The 24,149-nt window shown below is 48.0% G+C and overlaps 9 protein-coding genes across 9 annotated transcripts; 3 read left to right on the forward strand and 6 right to left on the reverse strand.

Annotated features, from left to right (window-relative positions):
• Nucleotides 1-183: 183 nt before the first annotated feature.
• On the reverse strand, nucleotides 184-1,845 carry N7478_004233 (DnaJ family domain-containing protein; the record flags this gene model as incomplete). Its single annotated transcript, XM_056920447.1, has 2 exons — nucleotides 184-1,392; nucleotides 1,456-1,845. The coding sequence occupies 2 exons, from the start codon at nucleotides 1,843-1,845 to the stop codon at nucleotides 184-186; spliced, it is 1,599 nt and encodes a 532-aa protein (XP_056778484.1).
• A 34-nt stretch (nucleotides 1,846-1,879) lies between these two features.
• N7478_004234 (uncharacterized protein) lies at nucleotides 1,880-2,116 on the forward strand (the record flags this gene model as incomplete). The annotated part of the gene is made up of 1 exon (XM_056920448.1): nucleotides 1,880-2,116. One exon carries the CDS (start codon nucleotides 1,880-1,882, stop codon nucleotides 2,114-2,116), a length of 237 nt encoding a protein of 78 aa, XP_056778485.1.
• A 14-nt stretch (nucleotides 2,117-2,130) lies between these two features.
• On the reverse strand, nucleotides 2,131-2,686 carry N7478_004235 (uncharacterized protein; the record flags this gene model as incomplete). The annotated part of the gene is made up of 2 exons (XM_056920449.1): nucleotides 2,131-2,377; nucleotides 2,454-2,686. The coding sequence occupies 2 exons, from the start codon at nucleotides 2,684-2,686 to the stop codon at nucleotides 2,131-2,133; spliced, it is 480 nt and encodes a 159-aa protein (XP_056778486.1).
• Nucleotides 2,687-3,117: 431 nt separating this feature from the next.
• On the forward strand, nucleotides 3,118-3,605 carry N7478_004236 (mitochondrial 37S ribosomal protein mS37; the record flags this gene model as incomplete). Its single annotated transcript, XM_056920450.1, has 3 exons — nucleotides 3,118-3,244; nucleotides 3,349-3,428; nucleotides 3,507-3,605. 3 exons carry the CDS (start codon nucleotides 3,118-3,120, stop codon nucleotides 3,603-3,605), a joined length of 306 nt encoding a protein of 101 aa, XP_056778487.1.
• Nucleotides 3,606-3,856: 251 nt separating this feature from the next.
• Nucleotides 3,857-5,538, reverse strand: N7478_004237 (cytochrome P450; the record flags this gene model as incomplete). The annotated part of the gene is made up of 3 exons (XM_056920451.1): nucleotides 3,857-3,993; nucleotides 4,052-5,145; nucleotides 5,210-5,538. 3 exons carry the CDS (start codon nucleotides 5,536-5,538, stop codon nucleotides 3,857-3,859), a joined length of 1,560 nt encoding a protein of 519 aa, XP_056778488.1.
• Nucleotides 5,539-6,280: 742 nt separating this feature from the next.
• On the reverse strand, nucleotides 6,281-7,899 carry N7478_004238 (calcium/proton exchanger; the record flags this gene model as incomplete). The annotated part of the gene is made up of 4 exons (XM_056920452.1): nucleotides 6,281-6,365; nucleotides 6,425-7,260; nucleotides 7,341-7,798; nucleotides 7,896-7,899. 4 exons carry the CDS (start codon nucleotides 7,897-7,899, stop codon nucleotides 6,281-6,283), a joined length of 1,383 nt encoding a protein of 460 aa, XP_056778489.1.
• A 1,944-nt stretch (nucleotides 7,900-9,843) lies between these two features.
• On the forward strand, nucleotides 9,844-10,333 carry N7478_004239 (uncharacterized protein; the record flags this gene model as incomplete). The annotated part of the gene is made up of 4 exons (XM_056920453.1): nucleotides 9,844-9,858; nucleotides 9,969-10,009; nucleotides 10,084-10,152; nucleotides 10,243-10,333. 4 exons carry the CDS (start codon nucleotides 9,844-9,846, stop codon nucleotides 10,331-10,333), a joined length of 216 nt encoding a protein of 71 aa, XP_056778490.1.
• Nucleotides 10,334-11,021: 688 nt separating this feature from the next.
• N7478_004240 (guanine nucleotide exchange factor DCK1) lies at nucleotides 11,022-17,528 on the reverse strand (the record flags this gene model as incomplete). The annotated part of the gene is made up of 1 exon (XM_056920454.1): nucleotides 11,022-17,528. One exon carries the CDS (start codon nucleotides 17,526-17,528, stop codon nucleotides 11,022-11,024), a length of 6,507 nt encoding a protein of 2,168 aa, XP_056778491.1.
• Nucleotides 17,529-19,065: 1,537 nt separating this feature from the next.
• Nucleotides 19,066-23,568, reverse strand: N7478_004241 (GTP-Rho binding exocyst subunit SEC3; the record flags this gene model as incomplete). Its single annotated transcript, XM_056920455.1, has 3 exons — nucleotides 19,066-21,102; nucleotides 21,166-23,237; nucleotides 23,403-23,568. The coding sequence occupies 3 exons, from the start codon at nucleotides 23,566-23,568 to the stop codon at nucleotides 19,066-19,068; spliced, it is 4,275 nt and encodes a 1,424-aa protein (XP_056778492.1).
• Between the last annotated feature and the right edge of the window lie 581 nt (nucleotides 23,569-24,149).

Raw genomic sequence — 24,149 nt, forward strand, 5'->3', positions numbered from 1 at the left:
TCAAGAGAAACGAAGACAGTTTCAAGTTGCTACTCATGACAGTATGTAGGATATATCGCTTTTCAATTCTGATACAGATTTTCGAATACTGGCAGCCATCGCTGTATTTGATAGTAATTATATGATGTCTTTCGGGATGTCTGCGAAGATGTCTATCCTGTCAGACAAATTCAAGTTCCACGACTAGCCATCCTTAGAGAAGATATCGCGCCACATTTCCTTAAGACCATAAGATTTGGTCTTATCCTCTTCATACACCCGAACCACTGGCCGGTTGGGTCCAATAGACCCAAATACACTAGACGAGGAACCAACGGCAGACGCCGGCCCACGAGTCCGCTCCGTTGCACGTCGCTTTATTTCCTCAGCCAGACTAGGCGCGACATCTGCAAAGCAAGATCTCAGCTCCCGCTCAAGATTGAAATAGGATTTCTGTGCCGAACGGGGCGCTTGAAGGTTATAAGATCGTGTGATGCTGTTTATCCGCTTCACGGCAAGCTCATGATATGATCGCTCGATACTCATATACTGCGGATCTCGTAACGGAGGTAAATGAGGTAGTTCTTCAGTCCCCTTCTCGCTGACCTGAGATTCAGCAGCGACATCAGGCTCTATTTTCGAGACAATGCGGCCATCGGTTGCTATCTCCGAAACAACAGCCTCGCCGTCTATGCTTGTAGTCTCATTTCGTAGCGCAGCTTCGAGCTTATCCTTCTCTAATAAACGAGCTTCAGCAGCAGCATGAGCTCTTGCCCGCTGCATCTGCGCCTCCAAGGACCCGCCCTGGCTAGCAATAAGTCGTGCAGCTTGACGTCTCCACTCAGCCCGTATCCTCTGCCGAAAACGACTAATTTCCGTAGCGAGTTCCTGTTGTTTCTCTATCCAAGGCGGTACAATCTCCTGCTTCTGGATAATCTTATTCATAAAATACTCCGTAGTATCGATATATGCGCTGTTCGCGTTATGATCCGTCTCGGTATTGACGCCCTTCCCACGTCGGATTTTCTCGAACTGTCCTCGTGCTATGGCATCTTCTATCCGTTCATTTGCGAGAGACGAAAGACCTTGTATGGATATGGGCATATTACGCGCACCAGGATTTAATTTTTCTCGCATTTCGTTACGGATTTCTTCTCGTTCTTCTTCTGAGAGACCTGGTGTTTGGCTCATTGCGTAGTTGGATGTGCGCTCTTTCGCTTTGGCTATACGGACACCGGGGGAATGCTTCGGTTTCGGCGCGGGCTGGAGATTAACCGGGTTGGGTATTTTGAATGGTGTGCGGATGGGTTTGCTTGCGTCGTCAAGCATGCGTAAAGCCGAGTCTTGTAGGCTCTCGGTGCCTGTCCATGTAGGAGCTGCTGCGGCTTCCCGTGTGCCTTGGCCTGCAGACGACTAGTGTAGAAAGACGTGTGGGTAAACCATGTTTCAAATGTGACGTTAGGGGTACGAACATACAGGCATATCGAGAATTGAGTGTGCAGCAGCATGTTCACTTTTGAATGATGCCGCCTTGACTCGTTCTTCTAACTGTTTCTTCAGGTCCTCCGAGAAACCCGCGTGCTGTATATTGCGACGCGCCGAGCTTCCACCTTCTAATAAAGCATCCTCTGTCATTTGAGACAGCCGTCGCGCCATGGCACCTTTTTCCCCATCTTCCTTATCATTCATTTCGTTATCATCTTTACCACTCTGCGCTTGCTTCGTCAACGAGCTAGTGTATCGGCCATGGGTTTCTGGGACACAGCGCCGGCATGTGGGGGCGGTGACAACGCGGTCATGTTGAATCCCACACGAGGCTCGCAATCTCACGAAGCTCCTATTCCTCGACAACGATATCGGATTCATTCCGGTTCGGTCGGCGGTTAAACAAAATGTCAAAATGGATGGTGAACGGAGAGGCCGAAAAAGTGATTACGTTATCTACTTTATCTTCCGAGATAACCGTGCTTTCGGTAACTGTAGCGCTGGACGATTGACCTCGATCCCGCTGCCATTTATCTATCTTCAGTTCGCGTCGATGGAAGGAATACTGCACTGTACCAGTGAAGCAGATTTGAGCACCGCCCTGGTCTGGATTAGGCCAGAGCATAGCTTCCTCCCGCGATTGACCCTCTGACAGGCCAACCACCATCACAACTGTAGGCCGGTGAGGCTGATTTGTTTCTTGGGCGTGGGACCAACTCCCCAATCGGCTTGTTTAATTCGTCCACCACCTACATGCATATCAACAGCTAAATACTGATGGACAGAGCACATCAGGCCCATGTCTGTCAATTGCAGGATCACATCGTCTTTGAATCCCATAACTAATCCTGTGTGCTGGCGCCACACCATTTTAAGGATGAGAATGTTGATTTGTGGATTGAAGCCGCGCGGACTCCGATGTTTGGATGTTTAGCTGGGTTAGAAACTCGTGCTCGAAATTATGTTTATTCATGAAGAAGACGATATACTCTGATCCTCCAAGTTTACGGTTACCACGAAGGTCATATCTATCTGCAGTATCTCGCAGTTGGCGCAGTTGGCGCAGGGAGTTTTCTAGGTGAGATTTTTGGGATTGTATGATTTCATCCAACTCCTCTGTTCCGGGCTGATAGGTATACCTGTTGGTCGATGTACGCAGATTCTCGAGATATTTGTCGTCACCAAATCCATATTGAATGGCAACACAGCGGGAGGTAGTCATTTTTGGAAGCGTGAAGCGTGTAATGCACGTTTTTATGAAAGACCTAGGTATTTAATGGCTGTTCAAATTGAATGTTTGGTGACGGGGTGACGGAACTTAGTTCCACGCGCACGGAAAGAAGATGAGTACCAAGTACCATAGAGATACTCACCGAGCATAATTAATTCACAAGAAATCAAATTCATTCATTAAAAAAAAACTTAGCTAAAAAGAGCTCCCAACGTCCTCCACGCTGTCAGTAGTAGCAACAATCATCTCACCCAACTACATGTAGATTCTCTTAGTTAATGAACAAAAACCCGCTTAGTCACCAACTTCCGCGGAGTCCAAAACTTCCAGGGATTTTGTGCCAGCGACAAACCTCAAGCATTATCCATTCTCTTCACAACGTCCCACTCTCCTCACTTTTGAGAGTACTCGGAACCGTCACCATGCCTCCCAAGAACGTCAGCACCCGTCTCAACCCCATCCGCCTCAACTCCATCAACCACCTCCGCGTCCGCCGTCCGAACCAGAATGAGCAGAACGCTTGCACGACTATCATGTCCTCCATGCTGAGTACGTCTCGCCCTGACATTTCTCGATCTGAACATTCGCAATGCGCTTATATCAGCATTATTATTGCGATTGGCCACACAGACCATAAGCTAACGAGATAACAGACTGCTGGGCTTCACAAGGATACGGAGTCGAGGCCTGCGCCGGTCTGGAGCAGCAATTGCGCAAGTGCGCCGATGCGCCGGTATGAAACAACCAATCCCATCCCATACTCTACCCCCATGAGAGAGACGAATTTACTAACACACCTTTTCCAATCCAGAAATCGCAAGAAAAGAAGAAGAACACCGTCAACTACCACCTCATGAGAATGTACCCCAAGGTCGTCGGACCCCGCAAGAAGGACGGTGTGCTGGGCTAAAACAAGCCCAGACGGAATTATTACAGGAGTTTGGGATATGTATCTTGCGAGTACCTCAGCCACACTGCAGTGTCCTATGACTTGACTATGTATAGGATGCACTAGGCTACGGTTGTTGCATGGAGTTGGATTTGTTTTTGCGCACTAAGCGTATCTGTACAGTATTTACCGTGTTGAATATGGCATAGCTTTCAGCTTTTCAAAAGAATCAATTGTATGATTATCTTAACTTCTTCTTGATCTGCCTTGAGCTATACAGCGTGGAACTTCAGCATCAGTTTCTCTGCTTTGGGATGCACTGTGTATGCATCGATTGCTTCGATGTCTGTGTCGTCGATTATTGTGCTCCGGAAATTGGAGTAAATCGCCGCGACGACAAGTTTCGTTTCTGGGTTCATTAGTATCGCAACTGCATATGCTGCATCTTAACGGGAGTAGAAACATACCTTGCAACGCAAGATTACTTCCTACGCACATTCGACCTCCGCTTCCAAATGCCCAGAACCAACGGCGGCGTTCCTCAAGCTCAGCGGTGGAGTTTTCTTCCTTGACCCATCTTCTAGGTTCCCAAGATTCGGGGCTAGGGAATACAACCGGATTGCGGTGTAGAGAGTACGCCTGTGCGTTAACCCGGATATTAGGTGGAATATTGTCATGTCCAGCCAGAGAACAAGAAGGCGACGGAGTAACCCGAGGCTGGATGCCAGGAATCGGGGCATGTAGCCTCAACGTCTCAGTAACAATAGCTTCAAGCAACGGTAAACTATCGATCGACTTGGCAGATGGCAGTTCCAGCTTCTGAGGAAAAGAGATCGGTGGGTCAAGAGTCAGTAGTTCTTCGCGCAGCTTCTCTTGGACCTCCGGGTGCTTTGATAATTCCCAGAAAAGATACGTTAGTCCCACGGCACTAGTTTCAAAACCTGCTGTAAGCTGATCGTACATCTCACACGCAATGTCAATACGTTGCTGCTCAGGATCTTGCTTGGAGTCATTCTCTTTCAAGGATTGTTTGTCTAGTCCCTGTTTCAACTGCTTGTATACAAGAGGTTCAACGGCCGGATCTGTCGAATCCAATGACTCAACTGCTTTGGCGCATAGGTCCAAAACCCAGGCATCGAGCATTGCGTTTGCAGAGTCGCAGTATTTCGGAATAATGCGCAGTCCGATACAATTCATCCATCCGTTCAGACTAGGAACTTCTTGGTGGAAGAATTCAAACGGCTTGCGACATAGATAGAGATGTAGCCAGTGTTTGCGAAATGCATGATCTTGGAGGTGGTTTGTGCCGTTCCTGAGACCGAAGAGATACCCCGAAACAAAGTCTAGGGTAAGACCCATGTTCAAATCATGGGCATCGATTGACTTGTCGTTTTCGACTGATTCCTGAATAATTGGGAGCAAACGGTCATGAACGATAGCATTCGAGACGACTTTCAGATGCGGCGAAGTCTGTAACATTGATTTCGAGTAGATATTTGAAAGCATCCTCTTGCGCGTGGAATGTGTCTTCGTGTCCACCATGGTAAACATGCTCACCGTCCTATGGTCGGGTTAGCTGAGACCGTTTCTTCCATTCGAGTCAGCAAAGAAGTGTATTAACTTACCCAAGTGATCCGAAGACTCGAGGATACCACTCATGCTTCTCGAATCCACCCGTATACACAGACTTGATGCCCTCATCAACACAATTGACAGAGAGCTCGGACGGTCCAAGTCTGACAATTGGACCAAGCCTCTCATGCGCAGCCTGAATAGTCCGATTATTCCGCATGTGAAACCGTTTCCAGAGCATCCATCCCGGCGATATGGGAACGCTCCAGTGTGCATTTGGGATTTTAGCCAACGGCGAAACAAACGCTGGGTAGATAATGCCTTTGTATATGATGAAGGCGATACCGAGAACGGCCACCAATGAAGATATGGAAATGGTCATCTGAGCTTCTTGGTATAGGCGCAAACACCTTATGTATGGAAGCTGTCCTATACCTGATGGTTTTTATGGTGGTGCTTGCTCGCTTTGTGGAACCCACGGACACTTATCTTTTTCCGCAATTTCTTGGGTTTAGGTAATTGAATCCTAACCCCGCGCGAGGGGAAATCGAATTGCCGAACGATGCCTAAAGTGGTGTTGTAGACGAGGAGCAGATCAAGTGGGATGGATGGGGTTTAGATGAATGAGCTAGATGTAAGTGTATCCAACCAGATTGAAGATATTACTTGTCTTCCCCGCGAAAGAGATAAGGGTTTACGATAAGCTCCAAATGACATAATGGAGAATCGGATGCTTTCCGCGGAGGGAATAATTCGGATTACCGCGCTGAGAGCTTCTTCGGCTGGATTATTAGCCTTGGCGAGGGTGTGAAAGACTTTCGTGACTCAGAATTGCCAAATATAGGCCTCAATGAGACCAAGATTGGAATAGGTAGGAGATTTGTGCGATGAGATCAATGAGTAGATACATACAAGCATAAAGAAATATGAGAGGCATTTTAACATGTTTTAATAAAAATGACAGATACAAGTAAAGAAAATAACGGATATCAACAAGAAAAGCACCTGGCTGCATAGTGGTGGCTGAAAAATCCAAAATAGACATACTCTGCCCAGCAGATCCTACCGCCGAGCCATGAGCAGGCGAAGGTCCGTTTGCTTTAGTACACTAAACTATTTCCAATTCAGCTGAAAATGTTGCTGATGACGCTAGCGCCCTCACCTACATCGTCAGGGTAAACGTAGAAGGCAAGAGCGAGAATAACATATCTGGAGAAGAAAAGGTTAGACGGGTAAAAAGAGGGTTGAGAAAGGGTTCAGGAACATACAATCCTAGACACATGCCACCCTCGAGATAGTTCGACTTTCCATCCTGAATCAGCAGGGTAACCACCAACCCAGAGATAAAGAAGGCGACAGTCTCGAAAGTCTGGAAGTGCAGGGTCATCTCAATGCCCATGATCCATCCAAGAATAACCAGGAAAGGTGTCACGAAAAGGGCAATCTGCAGACTGCTACCGATCGCTACGCCAATTGCCAGATCCATTTTATCCTTGTACGCGACCACGACGGCGGTAACGTGCTCGGCTGCATTACCGACGATCGGGATCAGCACCAGACCGATAAATGTCTTGCTAATTCCCGTCTTCTGGACGATTGCGTCAATGCTGCCTACTAGGTAGTCTGCGCATATAGCGACGAGGATAGTGACAGCGATCAGGGCGACAGTAGCAGCCCATGGAGTCAGCAAGCGCTCCTCGGCTTCCTCCTCCTCGGCGCCGCCGCCATTCTCGGTGTCACTGCCGTTGGCCTCCTCGAAGAGATCAGCGTGTGATCGCAGCTGGAAGTAGAGATACATCACGTAGAGGATGAGGAGGATAATCGCGGTGCCATGCGACAAGATGAGGATGTTATCTTGTGCGTTGTGGGAGGACTGGGACAGTGCAGCATAAAGGGTAGCTGGGATAATGAGCGAGGCGGACGCGACGGCCATCAAGGAGGACATTGTCGAGGCAACAGTTGAGTTGAAGGATTGTTCAGAGTATCGGAGACCACCGACAAAGAAACAACATCCCAAGACGAGAAGAATATTGGATAGGATGCTGCCCAGCATACTAGCTTGGACGACGCGAATCTGATTATCCTTGAGTGCGATGATGCTGACCTATAATCCGGCGAAAATAATTCCCACGGTTAGCGATTGAGAGCAATAGAACTGGGAGCATCCAATGATTGACAACTTACAATGAGTTCCACCGCATTACCAAATGTGGCGTTCATCAGGCCTCCAAGCGCCTGACCCATCGTAGCTGCCAGTTCTTCCGTAGCAAAGCTCAGAAGAGAAGCGAGCGGGATGATGGCGAAGAAATTCAGAACGAAAACGGCGGAGGAATCCCACCCCAGGGCTCCCGCAATGATACCCAGGGGCACAAAGATGAGTAGTACATTGACATAATCACGAACCAGGGTCAACCAGGTCAAACGAACAACATGTAAGGGCCATCGGACCCAGACGCGATTGTCCTTCGGGTGATGGTGGTGGCTGCCATGGTCTTCATGTTCATGGGGTGATAATCCATTGAACGAAGGTCTAGAGAGCAATGACGTGTGCTCACTAGGTTGAAGCGGGCCGTTTCCAGAGCTCATTCTTCTGTCCGAGCCGAAGGTATGGCTTCGAAACTCTTTGCGGAATTGGACGGAAGCTGCAATGGTTCAGTAGAGGTTCAGGAACCAGCGAGCAGAGAGCAGAGGGTAATGGGAAGGTGGCGGGGAAAGAGGGAAGCAGTCTTCTTCACTTACACATCTGGGACTTGAGTTCTCTTCAGGGCCAAGCTTTGAACCAAGTGAGAATGATGAATTAGCGGGGTTTTCCAGCCACAGGATCCGTGGTTGACGCGACGTAATAGGTGGCTAGCGGGGTTGTGATCCGTGGTGCCAGTGGAATGAAACGAGCAAGAAAGTCAAACGTTGTAGAGACAGAGAGCACAGACAAGCACAGCCTCAATAATTCTTCAACGTTCGAGTAGCAGCAGAGAGCAGCAGACAGCATAAGACCTTGGCAATGGAGCTTGGCTGATTTCGGCGTTCAAAGGTTGAAGTTCTCCGCTTTTCATTCCTCGGTGCTGCGTCATGATTCGTTCATGCTGGGGGCCAAGACAATGCACTGCCACAATAGCTCACGGATGTCGCAGGATAAGTGCATTGGAATTGGAGCTGGGGAAATAGCTCAAATCACTCATAAATAATATGACCGCCTTTTTGTCTAGGTGGAGCTAGCCCCTCATTGACAAGCGCATCGGCAATCTCTCACCACCAAACCAGCTACATCTGTATGTGCACTTATACCCCTTGCAAGTAGAAACTTAAAGACAGGCTATCTACTCCATATCCCATGAGCATATCCAAGTAAATACCATCTTGGTACCTTCAAAGTCCCGCCTTTTCTCTGATTTTACCCCTCCTTCCACCCTTCACACCCACGTCGCACAATGACCATCGCCAGTCTTAATACAGCAAAGACCTAGTATCATCTAATCTATCCCTATTCTACGCATCTTAACTTTAATAGCCATTAGCCAATAGCCAATAGCCAATAACAATGAGCGCTAACAAATCCAAAGAGGAAAGCGCGTTACACAGTATTCATTTAAGATTACATATAGTATAACTCCTAGGGAGTATAAGTTCCAAACAATTTCTTGGTTCTATATCTACTAGTAGTATTGGATCTGTGAAAGAAAAATGCCGAAAGCCCTTGGCAAGTGCTTTCCCGTATTGAGAAAATAGGAATAGTCAAGTTGGGGAGAAAGCGTCAAAACCCCAGGAAGTATTTCAGTATCTTTCTATAGCTGACTGCCAACCTGAACTTGAACTAAGCGGGAGCAGCAATAGCATAGGTATCAATGTAGTAAACCTCGGGATCTACATGAATACCTAGGAGCTCCAACCTCATGCCTGCTTCATACTGGAATCATTATGGCAATATATTTGGTGGCACACGTTGAGTATGTAGTAGTTGATATGCATACTCAGGGGCCATGATATATAGTAGTGCTCCCAGTGTTACAGAATAAATTGGCAATTTTTGCACTTTTGCTTCACTAGTACTTATCCTTTCTTTCTCTCTTTCTGTCTGTATTAGTTTCAGATAAACGGTATGATAGAATACCATCTCTAAATATTGACGTAACCAGTGATTCGAGTCACTGGAGTCTCTGACGAAAACTTTGGAATCTCGATTGTAACATTGGAAAGTTGCAAAAGCCTAAGCTGATGCACTATGAAATAAAGATATACATACAAATCTAAAAAAATGAATGCGTATACTATACTCCACCCATCTTCTATGGTTCAACTCCCTTTCTAAAGTTGAATAAACTTCAATCCAGTCCTGGATGTACATACTCGTAGTCAAACTACGCAGTAGACCGGTCTGATCATCACGCCTAGCTATGTAGAGGTATACGTATATGTACAGAATAGAGATAATAGATCTAAACTCGTTTTCTTTTTTAAATTTCCAAGGAATCAGCAATATGCACGTAGATTTCATCATTCTGGTTTTCCGATGTCATCATAGTAGGTCTGTGAACAGCATAAAGTTACTGGTCGCTTATCGCTCCACTCCACTCTACCCCTCACCCTCACCATTCAACTTACAACTAGTACAACTACTAAACATACCTACAATTCGAGGTCTCAACCCATCTATCTATTATTCATCAGAAAAGCAGTACCCATTTTCAAAATGCCGTCCTTCATCGTAAGCAGCTCCTCTCACCCTCCTATCTAAATCACCTACTCTATCCTATCCTCATCTCCCGAGGTACTCATGATGAACATCTTACTAACCTCCGCTCTAAAACGTCATAGGTCAAATGCCACGAGGGAGTCTCCGATGATCAGATCCAGACGTACGCACTTCTTGACCTTCACCTTGACCCTCCCTATAAATGAAAGATGATTAACTTTCTCATGTGAACGACAGTCTCAAGAAACAGATCGAAGAGCAAGGAGGAAATATTACACAAGATTTCAGTATTATCAAGGGCTTTGGGTGAGTATCCCAGGCGCTACGGAATATCAAGCTTGAAAGTACGGTATCTTAATAGCATAATTGATACTAATATGCTGGTTATTTATTTAGAGTTGAATTTCCAGAGGACCGTGTCTCTATGTTCGCCAACCATGAGCACATTGAGTTTATCGAGGCGGATGGCGAGGTGACCACACAGTAGCTTTAACCTAGCATGATGCCCAGACGGATGATGAGCTTATTTGTTATACATTATGTTCTGATTTGAGGCGGATTTGATAGACACTATAGCTGAGAACTTGAATGAATATCATCCATTTATATACATAGTACCGTGAAGCCCGTTAACGTCCTTTCGCGTTACAATATCTCCAGGGCTACTAGTAGTATGGAGAATCATGATTCCTACAACGCAAACAATAGCTCTACTTCTACTTCTACTACCTACTTCTTCTACTACATAATTTAGTTAGTTAGATTCAAAGAAACGTTGACAAAAGCCAACTTGAAAGTTGAATTCAATATAGTGTACAAATGTCGAAAATCAAAAGCTGTATAGACTATGCGGAGATAAGACTAAAACACATGGTATCTATCTCTTAACACCAAAAATCACAATCACTTGAAAGACAGATCCCCGATCCACGGTGACAAAAAAGGAAAGGAAGGAAAGGGAAAAAATAGTAAGGGAGAGAAAGTGAACATAAGTCGAAGTGGAAGTGGAAAGAAGTGGCAAGGTACATTAAGTAGTGAATCACATGAGAAGAGTAAGGAAGGAAGATAGGAAGAAATTGTAAGGAGAAAAGGGAAATTCAAGATCAAGGAATTAAGTTGAATTGAATACAAGAAAGAAACGGCAGAATTGGTCGATATGGCAAGGAGGTGGTGGTTTATTCCTCTTGTAATGTGCCATTACCATTCGCCTTAAAATCCATCCGACTGCTCTTCCGACCAACGCCCTTGAGAAGGCTAAATCGTCGAAAGACAGAGTCGCGAACACCTGCATTAGGATTCGTAGGACTAATCGGCATCGACGAGACGCGGGTTGTATTTCCATTGGCCTTATTGGGATTTATAGATAATTCACGAGGAGCATGTGCACTATCCCTCGTTGGAGGACGGGAGTAATCACGGGTAGATGGTAATGTGGACCAGCCACCACTCGCGGTAGCGGCAGGTCGATCAGAAGTAGTAGTAGTTGAGGTAGCGGTAGCGGTATTGGCAGCACGATGCTGAGAGCCTGCGCGGCTGCGTCCATCAGTGGATTGAGCAGCTGTATCACGGGATGCACTTCGGGAAGGCTTCTTTTTCAAAGTAGGTTCATCAGACATGCCTATGCCTATTCCTACGCCTGCAATTGAAGGCGAAGAGCCGTGCTTCTTGTCTCCTCCAAACCAACTTCTGCGCTTATCACTCTTGCCACCACGTGAGTGGCTTGTAGCGCGACTGTGGATAGTTGCTGCGTCGTCGTCGTCGTCTCTGTCTTCTTGTTCGGCTGTATTGGTATTCTGGGCCTTGATATCTGATTGTTGGATTGTGAAGATGGAATTTGAGCCTCCGTGGCGCTTGAAGGGATTCATGATGCTGATACGGTGGCTGACTGACTGACGCTCAGATCGCTTGCGAGTATGACCATTTGTACGGGATTGGCGCATAAGCTCTTGTTCAGGACTAACGGATCGCTGAGCGGGGGTTCGGCGAATTTCTGAGTTAGGGGATTGGCGGGCTGTTTGAGAGGGAGAGGGAGACTGATGCTCAGGTGGTGATGAGGCTAGGGAAGCTAACTCGGGTTCGAAAACATTCTCAAATCGGCGAAGAAGCTCTGCTTGTGTTGCTTGCTGGGCAGGTCGTTGGTATAGTGCCAGTGCATGCTTGATTCCCAGGGCATGGTCAATCAGAGCAACGGCAAGTGCATTCTCCATTGGGTCCATAGTCTCGGGCAAGTCTTCTTCTTCATCTTCGTCCTGGTCTTCGAGACCCTCTTCATCTGTCTCATCAAGCTTGTCCTTGGCGCCTTGTGCACCGCTCAAAAAGCTCCGGTACGAAGCAACGCAGTTCGAAGATGAAGATCGCGAATCTAATAATTGCTCCAACGCTTCAGTGAGATTTGACAATGTGTTATCTTCACCAGAAGCGGCACGTCGTTCGAGCATGTGCAGCTCCTGGGTCTTGCGGCATGTCCTCTCAATAGCAGTCTGCAAGGAAGTCAAGGCAATCTCCTGAACCGAGATGATTTCACTTCGGCGAAGAATGTTCGGGAAGGGATCGGCAGTGGTAAAGATCAATTTCTCAACAGATTGCTCACGCACATCCGAGCTCGTCGTATGCCTCCTTGACGTGGCGGAGAATCGAGTCGGATTGGAGATCAACAGGTGGTCGCGAACAGAAAGAGGAACCTTCGATCGCTGATACACGGGATGAGAAACATCGCGATGAGCAGTAACGCTGCTGATTTGAAGAAATTGGCCTTCATAATCAGGGATCTCGCTAGAAGAAGACATAATCTGCGCAGTTGGATGGTCACGCTGCATTCTATCCACAAACGAAGCCATACGTTCTGTCGCTGAACCTTCGAAGATAAACTCCTTATCACGGAAGCCAGGAGGGAAGCCAAGACCCTTGTAAACAACGCGGAAGTATCGAGGAAACTGCTTGGTACCCTTAGCAACGTAATCGTAAATTCGAGCCATAGAGTTCTGAGTTCGTGAAAGCTTCGCAAAGTCCATTGTCGTAGATTCATAGTGAGCAGCGAGCTCCTTATAGCAAGCCAAAGCAGGTGCCCAGGCCATCGCATTCTCAAAGTGTTGGATAATAGAGAAGTACAATGCCTCCTTCCGCTCAAATGCTGTTTGAATAGGGAAGGTCGGTGTAATGATTTCAGGTAAAGGCTTGATAGCATCCCATTCGTAAAGATCAGCATGGAACTGAAGTGCCAAGCCAGCTTCCGTGAAATTTTCAGCAGCAGCTTGTCCATCAGCCAATTCATGCACATAACGGATAAAGATATCCTCTCTGCCCATATCCTTCATGTACTCCATAAGCTTCAGCGCATGCAGACTTTGAACCGAAACGCTACTCTGAGAAGCAACCAAAAGATCAAGAAGTTCATCAACAGTAGAAATAAGACTCTTAACGGCATTGAACAATTCCTCGTCGGATTCGGCATCACCCTCGAAAAGATCCAGTAGTTCGCCAATGAAAATCTTTTGGCTGACACTTTCATTCATGTGCTTAGACTTGAATAGCGAGTCAAGACTAGAGATAATTTCGGTCTCAATTATCGAGATCTCCTGGTTCAAGTCCCATTCACTCAAGATCATTGTTCGGAGAATGTGAACAGCAACATGACGCAGACCTTCATGAACACTGAGGCACAAGCCAATAATAGGAGGTACTAAGTTCGGCACATATTGGACTTGGTATCCACCAATCCGCTTCAGGTTATACCTCTCTCTCTCATCGTCAGTGGTCTCCCAGCCAATAGCCTCCCATGTAGAATGCAGCAGATCAGCTCCCTGCTCGCGAACATCGCCGGCAATCTTCCAAACAGCACGTCTCTTTTGCTCGGGGAAGGTCTCAAGAGCGAGCGCTTCGCTAGAGATAACCTTCAACAGCGTGATGAAAAATGCTTCCCACAGCTTAGTGTCGAATGTATCAGCATCCTCATCCGCAGGAAGGAATTTCTCAATCAAGATTAAAGCCAAATGTTCCAAGCTCTTAATAGCAGCGCGATGGTTGTAAACATGAATACTGAACCAGCTTTCCGGGTACGCCTCGCAATCAAGAATAGAGTTGTGGGCCTCCAAAGCCTGAGCGATAAAGGTTGCAAGCTCCAGTTCTTTAAGATTAGGAGTCTTGGGCGACAGAACTTTGGCCAAAGCCGCCATAAGAGCCGAAAGCTCTACCAAAGACTCATCGAATCTCTGGGGTGTCTTAGAAACTCTAACTTGGAAGGGGAAGGCCTTGCTGAAAAGCAGCGACAGGTATTCCGTGTCCTCGATTCCTTCAGTAGAAATAGCACAGTAAGAAGAAACGATGCTCGGCATGAAATCGTACAGACTTGCATCTTGTTGTGTAAGTAGCTGGGCAACGATGGAACTGCTCAGTCGAACTTGGTCACGATATTGATCTGAAACACTTGCGGTAGAACCCCAGTATGGCTTCAACCAGCCCACGCAGCTAGAGATAAGAGTCTGTCTCTCCTCGCCAGATGCGAAAATCTCAAACTGGGTATAACTCTGGATAAGCACCAACTTGTATAATACAAGCATGCCAGTTACGTCCTTGCATGAATCCATGAAACTTAACGCAATCATAATCATTTCGTCACGTCCAAAGACCTTGGAAAGCTCTGGTAGCCATGAGTGGAAGTGCTGGACAATCAAAGTCTTGCTGCCGACCAATGCCGGATTGGAATTCTTCATCAGGTTCTCCATTGATTTGAAAATGGTGTGTAAATCTCTGTTGAAAGTTGACTGGACTGTGGTGATTCCGATGCCCTCTTCCTTGGCCTTTTGTTGCTCACGAGCATTGATAATGAATTTGAGTAAATGCCGGCCAACCTTGAAAGCAGCACGCAAGTTACGAGACTGTGAGGGATCTGTGGGGGCATTCAACAGGCGCAGGTAGCTTCGAATAAGGCACGGCGTGGCGAAGGGGAAGTCAAATTGCTCATCGGCATAGTGGTCAACCAATGGTGCGAGGCTGAATCGGCGGTCGTGAACGATACCCAACACAGTGACTAGGTTGTGGAAAATCAAATCTTCATACTCCTCATTGCCAGCATTCTCCACCAAGATACCAAACAGTGCATCGAAAACGCCACGCAGCTGCTTAACAATCTCAATTTCAGGAACAAAGAGCAGTCGCTTAAGAGTGTCAAGCACCTCGTCGACTGGTCGCTCCTTCCAGTTCAACAGACTCAAGATGACTTGATCCTGCGAGTATTCGGTACTGCACAAATGTGTCTCCAGACGCAAAGTAGCCAATGGGCCCGTGAGAGCTTCATCCTTGGCGGATTCGTTCTTACCAAGCGCACTCCAAGGAAGGCTCAGATAAGCCCCCTTTCCATTCTCCATGCTTGAGGTCTGCTTGTCGTAGGCATGAAGCAATAACGAGTGGTTGCCATCACGGATAAAAGCTTGGTGATCCCAAAGAGGCATCCATGCCAAAGCGAATGGGAACTCGGGTGCGTCTGCCACACTCATAATAATATGCGATCCGGGTATCTGTTCTGTGGGTATCTTGAGACGAATGGTCTGGTTCCAAGGCGAGCCTCTAGCAGCGACCGTAGTTCGCCAAGCCGTGCTCGATGCATTGGCTGATGATGGGAAAATGCTCTTGTCTATGCGTGCCCCAGCGGCATCGCGAACTTCCATTGTAAGTTGCAGGTTTTGCAATCCCGTCATTGTTTGCAGGGGAATCTGACCGGCCGTAGGGTGGGACAGTAAGGCATCTGTTGGGAAAACAGCTTGCGATAGAGAGACATAGATATCGGATCTGGGCTTTGTAGGGGCCTTGGAGAACCCAATACGTCTTGTCTGAACAACATCATGCAATATCGTAGGGTTTTCGCGTACAAGCGTTTCAGGGTCAGGGCTAGCAAAGGGGTGAAGATGAAGGTGTAGACGGGCAGCGTAATCGGAGCGCACATAACGGCCATTATGGCTGGGTAAGAGAACATTAAGCAGTTTCTGAAATCCATCAGCATTTGCTTCCCCCTCTTCACCTTCACGTGAAGGGGACCAAATATTGATGATCTGCTCAGCATCGCGATCTTGTCGAAGAATTGGCGAAACTTCTAGAATACCAACACCAATAGTTCGGATGGTCGAGGACTCCTTTGTAGATGCAGGTTGTGGAGCAGCCGGCTCTTTGGCAGAGGATGTGCTGCTGGAGGATCGGGGGACTGTTTGAAGATTAGGCTTTGGTGCACCGTCCATGCTGGTATTGCCGCGAGTCTTTTGGTTCCACATCATACTACGCCTTGTGCGTAAGCTTCCCTTCACTGATGGCTGGATACCACCAACGTTACCCGCTTTTGGAGAAACGGGACTCTCTCTAGACATAGATGATCGTGATACAGGGGTGTTCTCAGTAGCTGAGCGCATCTCAGCAGCCCGAACAGAGGTGGCAAGGTAAAGCTGGCGACCATTTGCGGAGCCATCACCAATATCTGTAGCGGCCAGTTCTGTGAACAGTGTTTTTAACTTATTACTTTGTGTCAAGCTGACGAATTTTTCTGGTGACGGAATATCCAGACTGAATGTCTCTGAAAGCGGGCTGAATGTGCCAGAGTCAGATCGAGAGAAGAGCTGAATGGCCAGGGAAACTGGACCAGGGATGTTTCCAGACACAGCGTTAATCTCCAGCAGCAGGTGATGTAAGGCCGTAGTATCTGAAGAGCTAGTGGGTTGACTATCCAGCATGCTCATTTCAGATTGTAATTTGGCGAGACGAATAGCCGAATCCTCACCAGTTAACAGTCGACCCCTCTCATCAGGATCGCGAACGATAATATCCCCACTGAGCATCTTATTCGCTTTAACAAGTTTCCACACCGTTTCATCACGAAGGGTCTCTTTCTCCTTGCCAGTTAACACATTATGCAGCAATTGACGTCTAGCGAAATCCAACTCTTGAACAATCGTAGACATCTCCTCCAACACATCATACTGTCGCGCCAAAAGCAACTCATGCAAATTAGTGGAATGCCATTCCCTTAAACACGAAGCGATCTCATCAACCAAAGGTTCCGTAAGAGAAGTCGGAGTCTCATCACCAATCTTAAGCATGGGCACGGGCGCAGCAGGCTTCGGCGCATCAGGATCTCTCGGCGCAAAAGAAACCGGCGTATGAGGAATCGAACTATTCGGATAAGCCTGAAGGGATCTTGGACTCGTCAAATCAAGTTCATCAGTCTTTTGGATCACAATCTGTGCCGGTTTGCCCTTTTTCGCAACCACGACATCTGACACCTCCCCGCCAGCCTGTGACTCTCCCATCGAATAGGCCACGCTTTTCCGTGACTGGACCTCAAAATCTAACGCCAATGGTGTGAATCGATCCATGCTTTTCCGGTCGCCATTTCCATTGCCATTCATTAATGCTTTCACTCCATCTCCATCACCGAGTACTTCGCGAATCTCAACACAGTTCCGTGGAAAAATGCCGGAGAAGACACGGGCCTCCAGCGTTTGACCCTTGGTGCTGGTTAACCCCGCTAATAGCGAGGGCGGCGCAACTAGATATCCGCGACACCATTCTCCATCTGATCCTCCCTGCTCAATAATATACAATTCATCGCCGAGCTCGAGGGGTAGGTCCGCGGGCGAGGAAGGGTGGAAGGGGTATATGGCCACCGCAAAGGCAATGCGAGGCAGCGGCCGCCAGGGCATGGCTGCGGAAGAATTGAGGAGTCGATTCCGATTCAGCAGAGGCTGAAGGTAATTATTTATTTAAGCCGGGATGGGTCGTGTGCTGCCAGATCTCCCCCACGTCGCTCTTGAAGATCCGATCGAAAGAATTCGGGGGATGAGGGGGACGGAGAGAGGAAGGAATGGAATCACAGCCAAGAATGTTCTGTCTCAATGACACGCGACATTCAATTGAGGATCCACCTTATCGGGTCCGGGGAGGAGAATTAAAAAAAGAAATGCGTATGCGTAATGGAGAAAAAGGAATGCGACAACTAAATGGTTTCACGATTAGAAAAAAAAAGAAGCACTAGGGGCCATGTTCTGCGCAACGGTCTGGTCTTGGGGGCCAAGGTGTTCTCTCTGTCTTTTCTTTTAATCTTGTTAAAATAAAAAGACAAGGCTAGATGCTGGCGCAGACCGCAAGAAAGTCTGTTACAATGCAACTGCAGGCGCAAGCTTCACAGGGTCTTTCAAATTGGCGCGATTGGAGCAACCGTGCCCGCCCCTTGCGAGGAGTTTCGCGTGGTGGAGACGATTTTGGGCGTTGGCGAGAACAGTGGGGAAGGGGGCTTTGGGAGGAACTCACGGATTAAAGAGGGACCTGGGATTGAGGATGCGAATAAATAAAAAAAGAAGAAGAATAGAATTAAAGGGTAGGGAGAGGAGATGATGATCAGAAGGAAAATGGAAGTCCAGCTGTTTTTTCTCTTTCGTTCACACTCTCTGTTCTCCACCGGACCAATTGGCGTTGGGGGTGCTATACGGGGTTCCAAGGATTCATTTCAGCTGTAACTGTGTGAGTGGGAGTAAATGGAGTATTTACTGATATATTTAATACTGATGATATATTTTACAATATTTTGTCATATTTTATCATGTGGTATTATATCAATTGAGTCATCTATCTTGTATTGTGAGCAGCTTCTGTTCATCTATGTCTGGTTCCCTATCCTAGGGAAGCTTCAAGCCACTGACGGGATCCAGAATTAAGGGGGAAATTAGATCAAGCTACAGATTCAGTACTAATAGTGATAAACAATTAAATAAATATCAGTCACGTAAATCAAATCACACGATCCTCGATCTCGTCAAGCACAGACCAGCGCGTGCCCCTGAGTGTTAAAAAAGTTGTTAAAATGAACTTCAAGTTCATCTTTGGCCTCGAACCAGTGGGTCACTCTCCCTGACCCGCACCAATCATGCATTCACCCACTTTCTGCCCATAATAACCTTGTTCAGGGTTAAATTAAGGAACTACAAGAGTATCAGACTGAGACACCAAAAAAAAAAAAAAAAAAAAAAAAAAAGGAAGAAAGAGGAATGGTAATGCTAAAAGTGATATCTTCTTCCTCCAGGCTATATATGACAGCAATCGATGTATATGACAGGGGAGAGAGAGGAACTTGAAACGCCGTGAAACCCAAGAAGCGCCCTGCTGATTGATGCTCCATGTCCACAGTAAAAAAAATAAAATAAAAAGAAGAGAAACATTAATTGCATGTGGCAGTGGCATCAATCATTTCCGGAACATCGCACTCACATCCTCCTTGCGCCATTCCAGTTCCAATTGTCCCTCGTACACCGTATCAATCAAGTGTCGGGTCCGGTCCCACGCATTCTCATACCGTTGCTCACATTCTCGCAATACCTTCAATACCAAGCTACGACTTAATCCGGGATCATCTGCATCACCAAAATGTTTCTCAACGCGCTTCTTGAGCAGTTCAACCCCACGCTTGACTTCCTTCGAGTCATATGATGATAAAACTTTCTTGGCAACCATGCGGGAGTGGCTGGCGCGGGTGGCGATGTCGGCGCCGTTGCCGGATGATTGGAGACTCTCGAGCGAGTGGATGAAATCTAGGAGTTTGCCTAGAGGTCGCTGCATCACGGCATCGAGGTACAATTTCATGTGCTCGTCAAAGTCTTGATGAGCTCGGGCCATCCAGCGCTCGAGGACGGGCAGGGTATGCACATCTACCTCTTCAATGTAGTGGTTCATGTTTTCGATCAAGAGGATGTGGTAGTTGAGGACTTCTTTGTCTTCGGGGTCGCCGGCTGTGGCTGTCACACCGGGTGGTTGACCGGGTGCTTCCTTGGCAATAAATTTGAGGGACTCCCACATCGCCCGGTTTATGCGGTCATAGGCATCGTTGACGCTGATCCGAATATCACACATATCCCCACCTGGGTGCGATAACATGGTCTCAACAGCATTGGAAAAGTTGGGGAACACACGCATGAAGGAAATTACACCCTTGCGCTTATTAATCTTGACTTTGGTGTCCTCAATGCCTCGGATCTGTTCATCCACAAAGCGATTGTACAGGCCCATCAGACGAGAATGTACTTTCTGCAAGGAATGGATAATGAACTCTTGGTTTGTATCGTCAAGATCACCCATAGCAGACTCCAAAGCAAATATAATTCCAATTCCTTGTAGAGGGTCCGCTTGAATAGCCCAGTCTACCATGCTTTGCATGTCATTGGGCCAGAACGAATAGACCTCGTCCATAATATGCTCAACCCGCTTAGCCATATCGCGATCAGGATCATGCGACTGCTTAGCGGAGAAATCAGGACACTGTCGACCCTCGGGCGAAGCGGCAGCCACCATGTCGGAGAAGTCAACATTGGCCAGAGAATTCAGGTGGAAGAATTCCACCACGAAATTCTGCTCGTCAGTAATCATATTCAAGGTCTCGCGGAGCGTTCCAGCAAATGCTTCACATGGCTCGACCTTCCCTTTGGGCTTCTTCTCCCCACCAGACGCTAATCGGAAACCAGCTGCTGCCCGGACAGTCTTGCCTCGTCGGACGGTAAGCTTGCGAGCCGCCATAGTGATTCCTTCTCCCTCCTTCTCCTTTTCTTGGTGTGTGAACAGAAGCTCCTGCTCGTCTCCCGTTACTTTGCGAGCCGCCTTCTTCCAGGCCGCATTGTTCTCGCGGAACTCACTTTGATAGGATGGTTTAGATTGTTGCTCGTAGAGACTCACCAAAGCGTGCCACTCGGACATGCTGACTTCCTTGGTGAACATCATCAAGGGGTTATATCTCCATACTTCTGCGCGGAATTGCTGGCGAGCAAAACCATCAAGTTTCATGGGATCTTTGGTAGCAGAGGTATTTGCATCTGCCCGCTTTTGCTCCGCCATCTTGAAAGCCATAGCCATAAACTGCTTCAGACGCTGTTGCAGGAACTCCAGAGCCGCATTGCGGTATTCTTCCTTCTTTTCTTTAATGGCACGCATTTGGCCAATCTCCGTATTAGCATAGACTCCAACACTAGCATCGACCAGGCGCTTTTTGTTTTGTCCAATCTCTGCATCAATCATGAGCATGGCTTTGTAAAGGGTGGAGAGGGCTTTCTCGGTCTCATTCAATCCATCGGGGTTGCTGAGGGACGCTTCCTTGAGTGGACTAAGCTCAGAGGTGGAGATAGAAAGTGTTTTGAGTAGATTTTGGAGCTCGGTTTGGAGGAGTTTCTGATTCGCTGTTTGAACTTGCAGACCTTGGGATTGGGCTTCAATATACGACACATCTTCGTGTAAGGTCTAGTATCAATTGGGTCAGCATTTTGATGAGTCTCTTAGACTATAAAGCTTTTGGCGACTTACATTTAATTCGTGGGAGTACAAGGTCAGAAGACCCTCCAGCTCTTCGCATTCCTCAATGGTCCTATCAATGAGAACGGCGAGTTGCTCCACTTTGCCTTCTTGCTGTTCAAGATTACCAAGCCAGCTGGTAGCCTCAACGCGACCAATCTCACGTCGAACGTCTGCTTCCAAATCTTCAATCTTTTGTTCGTCGTTAAGGCGGCCATTCCACCCAAGATCTGTGAGAATATCATCAAAATCAATGCCTCGTCCATCAAGTACGCTGGGCTCAATCCCCAGCGCCTGGCAATATTTGACGGTGTTGTCTTCGCGTCTTCGTCGACGGCCCCTGGCTGCTGGGGATGGCGATCTTGAGCGGTCGTCAACTTTTACGATGTCGGCTAGCGAATCTTGACTTCTTTCAGGAAGAGGAACAGATTCAGGGGCAGGCGAGGTGACTTCAATATCAGGCTGAGTGACCTCAACTGTTGGTGTAATAGCTGGGAGGATTGCTGGTGGTATTTCCGCCGGCGGAGCAGATGATGGGATTGCTTGGCGATCAATGTGCTCATCAATAGGGCTTCTCGGTACCTCAGTTGTAGATCGGCTAAGTGAAGGAGCTGGGACAACACCCGTAATGCCATCTGGCTCATCCTGTTCAGCTTGCTGCTTCTTTGCCGCCGCTAATAGGCGCTGGCCAGCGCCTCCAGGGCGTGGTTTGAAAGCGCCATAAGCATTTGCAGCTTTGCGGAACGCGCCTGCAATCTCCATGGCAGACTTCTTCTTGACCATGGGGCCGAGGCCTGGTCGATGTGCTGCAGCATCATCCTCGGCAGCTTGTTGGTCAGCCGCGGTTTGCGGTTCTTCTGTCGCGGCTGAAGTAGGCTCGGGAACTTGGGCCGCGGCCGCGGCTACTATCGGATCGACCATAACAGGCGATGATGGCGTTCTGTCGGTTTCCACGGGCTTGACGGGTTCCTCGGCTGGCACAACCGGCTGGGGCTCGTCAGATACGATTTTCTCTTGCACAGGCTGGGGCAAAGGCTCCAGATTTGGTGCTTGAGTTGGTGCTTGATCAACTTCCCGGTATGGCGATTTTGGGCCAAGACTGCTGCTGGGGCTTACCGGCGCGCCTCTAATATCACTAGTGAATGATCCAGGTGTAGTAGGCCGCAGCCCATCTACACTACGCTTCTGGTGGAGCGAAAGGTTGTCGGCGGATTGAGCTGCCAACTCAGACGTCGGAGTCCTGGGAGGGCGGCCATCACCGCCGCGAGATGAGGACGGTCTAGAATCGTCCTTCAAGGGTAATTTCACTGATGGGTCCTTGTTCTCTAATTCTTTGCGTGGAGGAGGAAGGGCTGGAGGCGGTCCGGGGGGTGGTGGGTTCGATGCCAGGTTGAAAGGAGATGGAGCCGGTCTATTATTTCCAGTGCTCGGACGGGGCAGTTGCTCACGGCTCTTTTGCCGCGGCATGGGGTCTTCGGAAGGCTTCCGCGCAATATCCCGGGCCCCATCGCGACTGGGGTCGCGGCCTTGATATCCGTATGAGGATGCCTGCTGAGGAGGCGTTACATCCGGGGGCGGCGTCACGCCAGGAGCGCGTGGGGGTGGGCCTGAAGAGCTTGAGGGGCCTCCTGCTGCTGCCAGAACTTGCCGTTCTCTCTCATCAAACCCAATTAGATTGGGTAATTTGCCTCCTGTGTACTTTTTGTAGATCTTTACTAAGCTGCCAATGAAAAACTCCTTCTCTTTGGAGCTTCGGGCATTCCAGTAGTATGGCTTGCCTATGGTAACCACAAACCCAGAACTTCCCGCCCATTCCTTATGTTGTTGATCAGCCGGCGTCTTTGGTACCAACGCAGCATAGGACTGAATTGCCGATAAATCGTCAAGCATCCAGGTTTTGCCGATAGAGAATGTGCCATCATTGTTTTCGCGAGCTTTGTGCATTCGTACTCTGCCAGATCTCCGGACCGAAACAATTATAACACGCGGTTTCTTGTTCTCGGGTGCCGACGTTGGCGGGGCAGGGGCTGAAGGGTGTGCTGAGTCCTCGACAATTCGGACATGTGTAATGTATGATTCGACCACTAGAGAGATTATCGATTAGCCTATGGACATTGTGTTTCGTATCTTAATTTCAATTCAGGATATCCAAGGAGGGGGCCAAGCGATTTCAACTCATCTCCTGGCTGCGGGATAGTGGAAGGCCTCTTTGCAATGTTCAAGGGGCAATTCAAGGTTTGATCACATACATGTTCCATCCGTGTCCTTCTTTGAATAGCAGCTTTGAATAATGCGCTTTTTCTCATCTTCAAACCTCTCTGCTCTCGTTGCGGACCCATCACCAGAGCCATTACGAGCATCACCGCGGCGGGGGTCGCCCGAGGGCGGAGGGCGAGGGCGCTCCCGGGCACTCATGATCCTGTTCTTGATGCGACACTAAGCTTGATGTGTATAGTTGGCGAAATCAAAGGATCATGGCTATAGTATGATGTTTGGAGCAGGCCAAGTGAAGGCGGGAAGTCCCGCATGCATACGTTGCCTGAATTCAACTGAACAGCTCCGAGTAGCTTCAAAATGAAGCAGCAGTGTTCCCGTAGAAGAGAAAAGGGAGTCGGAGCCGGCGACACGGTCGATTGTGGTGTTAAGAGATGGCTGTCGGTGATTACAGGGCATTAGCTCATCAGTGTTTGGGGTTGCGGGCAAGGCGGAGGGAGAGCTCGTGGGAGCGGAGTATCAAGTTGATCCGGCTGCAACGGCTACATATACTTATACGTACAATATGTCCTGGCCAGGTCTGTAGCTCAAGTAATGTCAAACTGGAAAACTCAAAAATAAATAATAATAAATTACTGAGCTATATGAATCTATCGCCGTTTGCTGTCAAACGTTAATAACCAACTTTCAATAGCAGGCACCCACTCATCAAGTAGTTAACTTAGTAAGTGCACTGATGCCTGAGGCATAATTACTGCCAGGTGACTCCACATGGTCGACGA

The sequence above is a fragment of the Penicillium angulare genome (assembly GCF_028827245.1).
Source record: "Penicillium angulare strain IBT 27051 chromosome Unknown utg000004l_segment0_segment0, whole genome shotgun sequence".
NCBI lineage: Eukaryota > Fungi > Ascomycota > Eurotiomycetes > Eurotiales > Aspergillaceae > Penicillium > Penicillium angulare.